The sequence below is a fragment of the Phoenix dactylifera genome, chromosome 1 (assembly GCF_051530095.1).
Source record: "Phoenix dactylifera cultivar Ajwa chromosome 1, Ajwa_hap1_PhDact_Kaust_v1.1, whole genome shotgun sequence".
Taxonomy (NCBI): Eukaryota; Viridiplantae; Streptophyta; class Magnoliopsida; order Arecales; family Arecaceae; genus Phoenix; species Phoenix dactylifera.
Window position 1 is genome coordinate 47351727 of NC_143190.1, and position 10013 is coordinate 47361739.

General features: G+C 39.7%; 1 protein-coding gene across 1 annotated transcript; it reads left to right on the forward strand.

Moving 5' to 3' along the window:
* The first annotated feature begins 386 nt into the window (after positions 1-386).
* On the forward strand, positions 387-8789 carry LOC103705655 (uncharacterized). Its single transcript, XM_089924712.1, has 3 exons — positions 387-927; positions 7119-7661; positions 8127-8789. The coding sequence occupies exons 2-3, from the start codon at positions 7383-7385 to the stop codon at positions 8478-8480; spliced, it is 633 nt and encodes a 210-aa protein (XP_089780838.1). The 5' UTR covers positions 387-927; positions 7119-7382; the 3' UTR covers positions 8481-8789.
* Positions 8790-10013: the final 1224 nt, after the last annotated feature.

Genomic DNA, 10013 nt, shown 5'->3' on the forward strand with positions numbered 1-10013 from the left:
GATGCAGGCAAAAATGGCCGTATGTTGGACACCCCGACCGGTTTTACTCATACCCTCCCCACCCGTGGATCCGGCTTAGTTATCCCTGCTCGAGTCCTACGTGTTAGTACGTCACACCTAGCATCACCCCGGCTACTAGAGGTCCAAGAAGCATTCCTATGCCTCATATCCAAGCAGTGGCCGAAGTCACATTTTAATCAATGCCGCAGCGACTCGAATTTGGAACTGTGAGGATAAAAATTACGCCCAATACCACTAGGCTACCACCTTGGTGGTAAGGGAAGCTTCTTGCTTCCACCACCTTCTTTTCAAAAATAGAAAAACCACCTATAAAATCTATAAATAATTCTTGGAGCTTGCTATTGTGCTCCTGTAAAATCCGTACAATATGTATTTTTCTTTTTTTTTTTTTGGTATAACAGCCACTCCTATGTGTCGAGCACGGGTAAGGCCGACACGAGTAAGGCCGACCGAATCAAAAAAGAGTAAATAACACAGGACGTGGGGCACTTCAGCCGTGTCATCTCATATGAAACCTCCAGCATAATGGGCTAAAAAAGATGCCATCAAATCAACCGCACTGTTCGCCTCTCTGTAGATATGTGTAGCCTCGGAGAGTCCGCCAGTAGTGAAAAGCCTACAAATATCACATAGCAGCGGTCTAGAGTCCTCACTAGTGTGATGGACCAGCCCACATACAGTAGGCTGGTGGGCCAAGCCCAACGCGGCCAGCCTAGAAACCCCAGCAGAGTCTGTGGAAAGAAGATGGTTGTGATTGATCCCTCACAGAGGGCTTCATCCCTCCCCTCACCGCCTCTCTCTTCCTTCTCTTCTTGCAGCGGCAGCAACAGACCCACCCGGATACTAAGCACCGGAGGAGGTACCCCCAGCTCGACATCGTCGCCCACAGCTTCTTCCCGGAGCTAGGTGAGTCTTCTGATCACTCCATCCCTTCCATTTCATATTCCGATCTATCCGGATAAGTGATCAAAACAAAAGAAAAATAAAGAAATGAAAAGAAAGGAAGCAAGAAGAGGAAGAGCTTCCCTGGGGTCCTCGGCCGCGGATCCGACGTGGTGTGCTCGGTCACAGCCATGGCCGCAGCCGTCGACAGCCGATGGTCTTTCCCCACTCCTTTGGTCGCGGCGAGCTCGGCTGCAGCCGTGGCCGCATCCATGGCCACGACCGTGGGTTATTTCCCCTACCCCAATGGGAACGAGGGAGGAGCCGCCGGCTCTGACCGCAGGCTCCGTCGGCCCTCGGTCGAAGCTGCGGTGGGCCGGAGGCCCCTTCCTCTCGAGAGGGTGGTTCCGACCCCCATGCCCATCGAAGATGGAGGTGGGGATGAGGAGAAGAAGGGAGGCTACAGGCCGGGCGCAGGCGCGGGCGCCGCTGGCCGGCCGCCGACACCGCCGACCTCGAACCTGGCCCCCTCCCGAGCGCTTCGACGAGCCCTCCTTGCTTCACGGGAAATGAGGGGAACTGGAGGTCAAGCAAGGAGAAGAAGTTTCGGGAAGGAAGAAGAAGAATACAAAAAAAAAAAAAAAAAAAAAAAAAAAAAAAAAAAAAAAAAAAAAAGGAGAAGAGAGGAAGAAAAGGAAGAAGAGAGGAGAAGCTTCGGGAAAAGAGGGAAAGGGAAAGGGAAAGAGGAAAAGAAAAAAAAAAAGGAGAAGGAAAAGAAAAGAAAAAGAGGAAAAGAAAAAGAAAAAAAAAAAGAAAAAAAAAAGAGAAGAAAAAAAAAAACATAAATAAATAATAAATAAATAAATAGAGAATTAAGATAATAAATTAATATAAATGAAATAAAATAATAATATTAGCTTTGTAACTGGGCTTGGGCCGACTCAAGGTCTCTCTTTAAATTAACTAAAACTAATAGAGTTTAATTATAAGTTAATTAATTATGTTACTGAATACAAATGGGCGATTCAGGTCAAGAGTCTGTTCTAGAATTTAACTAAATTTTGAACCTGAACCCAGTATCTATAATTTAATTAAATTTCGGGCCTGAATGCAAATGGGCCCAGACCTGAACTAGAAGACAATTGGGTCTAAACTAGAAGTTAAAATTAGCTCAGACTTGAACTAGAAATTAAATCAGATCGAAATCAGAGGTTGAATCAGGTTCTAAACCAGAAGCTGAACCAGATTTGAATCAAAAATTGAATCAAATCCGAATCAGAAATTAGATTAGACCTGAACCAGAAATTGAATTAGGCTATGGACCTGAAAATAAAATTGAGTCTGATAGATGGGTTGTAAATGATTTTAATTGAAAAAAGATTATAAATAAATAGAGATTCAATGTGCAAGTGACATGTAATTTAATGATATTGCTAGATATTGGAGAATTGGCATCTAAGACTAAGGTGAGCAAATCTTAGTAGGTGACCCTGACATAATCTTATTGCTTTCAAATACATAACATTAATTGGATATGAAATTGTATATTACTATTATGTTTTTCAAAAATTAGTATCAAGCATGTATTAGCAAATGTTGCATGATTTTGGTTAAATGATATTTATCACGATTACTATATTGTGAATACATGATTTATGATGATGTAGAAAGATGCATGGAAAAATGAAGTTTGTAGCATGATCATGGATTTTTGCATATTGTGACGCCATTATTCAATTTTCAATGTACTTATGAAGTAAAATTTATGAAAAGCATGATATGGTTTATGAACTCTCAGATTGCTATGTACGACCCTCGCCAGCGGGTTATAATAGCTCGACATATGGCCCTCGCCAGCGGGTTATAATAGCTTGGTTTAGACCCTACCAATAGGGAATAATAGTTGGCAAATATTATGACCCTCGCCAGCAGGTTATAATAACTTGGTTTAGACCCTACCAATGGAAATAATCGTTAGCAAAGATTATGGCCCTCGCCAGTGGTTTATAATAGCTCGGCATATGATTCTCGGCAGCGGGTTATCATAGTTTGGTTTAGACCATGCTAACAGAGAATAATAGTTGGCAAAAATTATGGCTCTCGCCAGCGGATTATAATAGCTTGGCATATGGCCCTTGCCAATGGGTTATAATAACTTGGTTTAGACCCTGCCAACAGAAAATAATAGTTGGCAATGATTATGGCCCTCGCCAGCAGGTTATAATAGCTCGGCATATGGCCCTCGCCGGCGGGTTATAAAAGCTTGGCTTAGACCCTGCCAACGGAGAATAATAGTTGGTAAAGATTACGGCCTTGTCACGAATAATAATAATGACCACATTTGCACTACCATCTAAGAGCACGGTTTTCAAAGTATGAAGTAATGGCAATGTTTTATGATGCACATCCATATTTATGAACTTGCATGATTGGACATGCATTGCTTTATGACTGACTTGGATATATGCTATATGAAATGCCAATTTTGTTATAACGGTTAACTTTCTAAATTAATGCACTAGCATGAAGTACATTATGCTTGATCTGATAAGATTGTACATGATTATTTACTGAGCTTTTATGGCTCAGACCAATTCATTTATGTCCTTACAAATAAATAGGACTGCTGGGAGCAAGGAGCTTAACTCACTCCAGGGTTTGGGATACACTGAATATAATTGTACAAATTTTTAGAAGCTCTGTATCGCTCCTTATTGTTCAAACACTTTATGACATTCATTAATAATATAGTTCATTTGGATTTAAAATTTTATGTAGCTACATACTATTGCGGGCAAGGGTTTGCAATAGCACGACCATGTCATGATCCAGATTCGGGGCGTGATAACCAGGGCCCGAGTCCCGGATCCACTTGATTACCATGGCAGTCTCTCTCGAGGAGGATGCGATCCGCCCCCAGCACCTGCGTCACATATGTGACACCTTTCCAAGCTGTCCTGAGTTCTGCCGCAACAATAGGGATGTCAAATATCCTCCATCCACCCGTCACAATCAACCTACCCTTGGGGTCTCTGATGACAAATTCCACACCTCCGATGCTCCTTCCCTCGCCCACGCTGCCATCGAAATTCACTTTGAGAAAACTAGGGGTGGGGGCTCCAAGAAGATCAAAACGATCTTGGGCGCTACAGAAGTAGGAGAAAAGTATGTAGTTTGATGTTTTTTTTTTTAATGAAAAGTTAATGACGGCAATCAGTTAACTAGAGGTAGAGGTCAAACAATCAAGTTTAATTGCAATAAGTTCAAAATGCATCCCTATTTAATATATATATATATATATATATATATATATATATATATATATATATATATATATATATATATATATATATAATCTTTTTTCCTCTATCTTATTTTTGATCTGGATCTGCACTGTTTGTCCGCCTGTGGTCCGGCGATTATAGGGTATTTGTGGAAGCTGGCTCAGACAATATGCTCAATGTTGGAAGGGTTGGAGGCAAAGAAAAGGAGGGCGGCGGCGACGGTGCCGGTGCCGGTGGGGGAGTTTGCGAGGAGTTCCTCATCCATTTCACTAGGTGGTTGATGGTCACAAGTGTTTTGAAGAAATGGAAGCGGTTTCTAATAACTCTAATATGGTCCAAACTCAACAACGCCTTGTTTGTCTCTCTTTAACTTCACAGTATTTTCAACTCCGGTAATACTCCTTTAGTTTATTTTTGCTCGACGATAGAAATTAACAAAAGTAGGCAACAGCCAAATTAAAAATACATTACTAGTTGCATATTTATAAGATATAACGAATTAGAATGTGTAAATATTTGAGTTATGGATGTTTCATTTCATATGCATCACACATTTCCAGAACTAGTGACTGTGAATTGATACAGATGTTATAAGCAGGTTTAAAACTTAAAAAACGTAAGCAAAAATTATATCCAAAATCCTTAGCCTACTATTGATATGATGGCTTGTTCATTCGGATTAAGTTTCTGAATTTTGGAGAAAGCAGACCCGTACCACCACTCCAATTTGAAGATAAAAATAAAATACCAATTAAATTAGTCTATCTATATATGTCCATAATTTTTAGCAAGCAAATGCAACGTGGGTGCACACGATGCATGTATAGTGCAAGTAAGGACTCCATGATTATTTATTATTGATGTTGGGAATTAAAAAATGGAGAGCTACAATATTAAATATATTCTCAAATATCTCAAATATCTATATATAAAATAACATTTTTAAAAATTCTTGGTTCATGCATCAGTTTGATCCGAAGTCAGTAAGTCATATCATCTTAACTTACATATTTGAGAGAATTTGATGCATAACTTGGCATACACAGGGCACTTTGGGAATTCTATGTCACATCTAATAATTTAAGAATCCATTTGGTTGAGAGTATTCTAGTACGAAAATAATAAATTATATGTCAGATTATTATAATTGGTTAAAAAAATAAAAAAAGATAGTAAAATATTTGATTAGTTTGATATTTATTTTTTTAGAGAGAAAATAAAATAAATACCATTAAAAGGATGATATATTTTTCCATACTAGATTACTGAGTGGATGTATCTAAAAATCCTATTTCTAGACAAAAAAATCCTTACTTATATTATATCAATAGTATATTAACTATATTATATAATTAATATTAATTATATTAATATATCATAAATATATTAATATATTAATTAATAATATATTTAATATACTAATATATTAACAAAAATGTATTAAATATTAATAAATATAATATAGGGATTTATTAATAATTAATATATTTATTTATATATGAAACATACTAAAATTTATTTATAATAAAAATATATTTTCTAATATAAATTTATTTTAATACTCAATATGGGCAAATATTCTTAGCGTTCATGTAAGGGATAAACTAAGAAAAAAAATACTATTATTTATTCAAAATATTATTTAAAATTTGGAACAGTAACTTTTCTACCGATCAAATATGACAAAGTTTATCTTCCTCTCTAATTATTTCTTCAAATAAATATTTTTTAAAATTATCAGAATAATCTTATATATTTCAACGAAACAAACTCTAAGGGCTCGTTTGGTTCGCGGGAAAAGAAGGGGAAAAAATGTGGTCAACGGAAAAGTAATGAGATGCCTCATGTTTGGTTGGAGTTTTCAAAGGAGAGAGAAGGAAAAGTTGTATTCTGATTGGAATATGATTTCCACATTTCATGGAAAAGTCTTTCCCATGAGAAACATGGGAAAGTTACTTTTCCATGAGGCGGGAATCACTCCATTTTTACTTTTTTCTAAAAAGTCCCTTCAGTATTAAAGAAGCATTAAATAGGCATTAAAAACCTAATTTTTATTAAGGATATAATAGGAATTATACATAACTTTTCTAAAAAAAGTGGATGGCCAATCAAACATAAATATTTTGTAAATTGGTCACTTTCCAATGGTCAACCAAACATGCCAAAAGTATTTTTCTAGGCATCCATTTTTTAGAAATTTGTTTTCTAGAAATCATATTTTTAGAAGGAAAAATGCTTTCCGCGAACCAAACGAGCCCTAAGTACACACGCCGAGGGAGAAGCAAAAACTAGTTTCTTAGCCGGAATCCTGAAATCCCCTTCTTTCCCTTTGATCTCCCAAGTAATAATAAATCACCAAAATTTCCGTCTCCTTAGTTAGCAGGAAAAAAAAGAAAAAGGTAAATAAAATAAAAAGAAAGCGAACCACTCTCTTTTTGTCTTTTTGTTATTTTATAACTAATCATTTATAGTTATTCGCCTCAGGTTCTTTCCCCAGGCGCACTTCCACTGTTCCCCACGTCCTGATGACCTTTTGCAACTCATCATTTATTAAGCCGCCTCCCCTTTTTGCCTTCTCGCGGAATCCGACCCTCCTCTCGCTCTATTCTCTAACGCCAACCCCAATACCTTCCAAGGCTTTACCTCATTATTAATCTATAACTATCGATTATGAGTCTCTTTTTATAGATCAAAGTGAAAAAGAAATCACACCGTTCGATCATTCGATCTTTGTATCGCTGCCACATGCGCAGTACAGGAACTTTATTCAGTAATTTATATTAATATATAATTCGCTGTTGAGTGGAGGTGTTCAGAAAAAAAAAAAGTTTAAATAGATTTATAAAGCGGACGAGTTTTCAAAAAAATTTTATCCGCCGCCAATGGCCTTCTGCACGTGCTTAGAAAAAATAATTAATGATTTTTACTCAGGTAACCGTCGGAGTGAGGTTACCTCCTTTCTCTCTCTGGTCATGACTCATGTCCGGGCGCGTTTATTCTAGCACCAGCGAAACCAAAACCATTTGTGCTCACTGGAAGGTGACTATATCCGGAATTTACATACATTATAAAATAAGAATAGTTGCCGCCATAGAGTTGGCACGTGCGAACAGAATGCCAGAGGGGTGATATAAGACCTCTCTTCTCCCCTTCTCTCTCTCACCGCCCTGGTTTTCACCCTGGGGTTTTCCGTCCATGATCTCGCCGGCGTCAGCGAAGCCTTCGTTACGGAATTGGGGATCTCGGTTCGACCACCTCTACCGGGACACCACAATCGACGGCTACGATCGCATGGAGGCTTTCAAGCGCTACGCTCGGAGGAGGAGGAGAGGGGAAGAGCACAAGAAGAACTCGGCGGCGGCGGTGGCGGTGGCGGTGGAGGCGGCGATGGGCTCGCTGGATCCGTCAAGGGTGTGTGCAGAATGCCGTACCTCTCAGACCCCGCTCTGGCGGAGCGGTCCCAACGGCCCCAAGGTCCTTTCCCTGCTCCAAATCCTCGTCTCCCACCTGCTCTGTTTCTTTTTATCTAGATCTTCTTACCGTTCTTTTCTAGATTTTGTAGTATTATGATGTTAATTCTTCTTTCTTGTCAGTATGTTGATGACTATTTGTATTCAAATCACTGGTTCGAAAATCTTCCGTTTTCTTTAATATTATTTTGATGATTTGCTGTATATTTCTCTTTGTTATCGGTATTTTGATGATTTCTTGTATGTAGATCACTATTTAATAATTTCATGTACCATTCTGTTCTTTTATCAAATTCTTGGGGTTTGATCCGGTATTCCGCTTGGTGGGTTTGTTTTGACGTTAGGGTTAGCGACAATTTGATCAGCGCGTATTTTCTTTTTCTTTTTTGCGCTATGAAATTGATATATAAATATCGTTGGTCATTTCTTAATTTGTGATTTATTTGGAATCTTTTGGTGGGAATTGCAGTCTCTCTGCAATGCATGTGGGATCAGGTACCGGAAGAGGAGAAAAGCTAAGATCAATGGAGAAGATAAGCATCGGAAGACTACTGCTACCAATTCCACTGCTATTGGAACTATTAAAGGAAAGAATGGAAGCATGATGGCTTCTTTGGAGGCGGTGGGAGCGGAGTTGAGGCGGAGGCAGAAGGAGAAGCAGGAGAGGATGCTGCTGCTGCTTTTGGAGCGCGAGAAGCAGAGGAGCAGGGAGTTGAAGGCGGCGGCAACGGCAGCCGCCGGGGGAGCCGCCGGCAAGGAGGAGGCGGAGGCGGCGCTGCTCCTGCTGTCCCTCTCCTCTTCTGGCATTTTTGTCCATTCCTAGCACCGGGAGACATCCCCCACCACTCTCTCTCCTCTCCGGTGCAGAATCAGAGAGAGACAAAAGAGAGAACCGGAAAGAGCCTTTCGTTTTTTTTTTTTTTTACGTTGTTTTCTTTTTTTCTAAGTTAATGGATGATGGCGACATTGTAAGGACTTATCTTGCTACTGGAGTTTGTGGTTATTGGGAATTTTGGCTTGCAATGGCTGCAAAGGAGAATTTTGGCTTTTAAGGAGAGGACGAAGGAAATTGAAGGAAATTGAATTGTAAAGCTTGCAACCTGCAGGAAGAAAAGTTTGATGATTTTTATCATGTGTGCGAGCTATTTCGTTTCTTTCTTTTTGGGAGTAAAATAGTGTTATAGTACTTGTTATCTCTACCATGTTCTGGAAGCGAGAATATTACTTCCGCATTCGTGCGAAAGAATGATCCCCCATCTTTCGAATTGTGCACCAGCCGCTTAAAATCGTTATGGACACAGATTCCCAGGTGGTATGACATTTTTTTCACCACACCTTTTTATTAGAGTCCGCCATTGTTTGAAGTAATTAAAATCACGTTCTGCACAGTATCCAAAGCACTTCAATTTTTTAAATAAAATATAAAAATTTTATTGAGACTTTTTATAAAAAAAATAATATGAGATACGAAAAAAAAATTATTATCCCACCAATTGAGAATTAGCCTTTTGTTTTCCAATAGTATCCCTATACTATCAAAATCAAAATCAATAGATAGTTTTTTTTAAAAAATATATTAGATGGGGGGGGGGGGGGGGGGGGGCTGTGTTATGCGGGGTTCCCCGAATTTAGTCCCACATCGGCTAATCAGCGGAAAGGTCTGTGCCTTAAATGGGGGGCTCAATAACCTCTTCTCACCGAGGCGCCTTTTGAAGGGCAAACTCGTGAGGGGTGGAATGGGTGGTTCCACCTGGGGCGCTGTCAGAGCGCGGACCCCCGGGAGCGGTTACGATCCCCGATCCCCAAAGCGGACAATAACTCGGTGAGGACGCGGTCGCTTTTCCTGCTCGGCTGGTGTGCGGGCTGTGCTGGTGACGGGGTGCAAATCCCGCATCAGATGGCGCTAGAGGAAGGGCCTGGCTGATGCCGGACCAAATTTAAATGAAAGCAGGAGAAGAGGGGAAGAGAAGGAGGAAGAAGAAGAGAAGAAGGAGAAGGGAGGAGAAGAGAAGAAGAGGAAAACATGAGGGAAGGAAGCCTTTAATTCTACATTAAAACCCTAATCAGCATAAAGTTCCCTTTAAATAGGGCCCCATAAGAACAATTAAAATAAACCCCTTACATAAAATAATTCCCCACAAATAAGCCCTAAAATGCAAATAAGCCCAGAATAAAATAAACCCCAAATAAATCCTAAAACACAAATAAACCCAGAAATAACAATAAGCAAATATGCAAATAAAATGGGGACCTAGCTGATGTCCCCATCAACTCCTCCCGGGTGAGAAAAACTCGACCCCGTCGAGTGTAAATCGGGTCGGCTGTCGTACTGCTCCAGAAGATCCGGGTCAAGGCG

What these genes read in the sequence shown, in the direction of transcription:
- LOC103705655 (XM_089924712.1), top strand. Translation starts at nt 7,383, where the DNA reads ATGATCTCGCCGGCGTCAGCGAAGCCTTCGTTACGGAATTGGGGATCT. An exon ending in GCGGTCCCAACGGCCCCAAG is followed by an intron (nt 7,662 to 8,126) that starts GTCCTTTCCCTG and finishes TGGGAATTGCAG; the next exon opens with TCTCTCTGCAATGCATGTGG.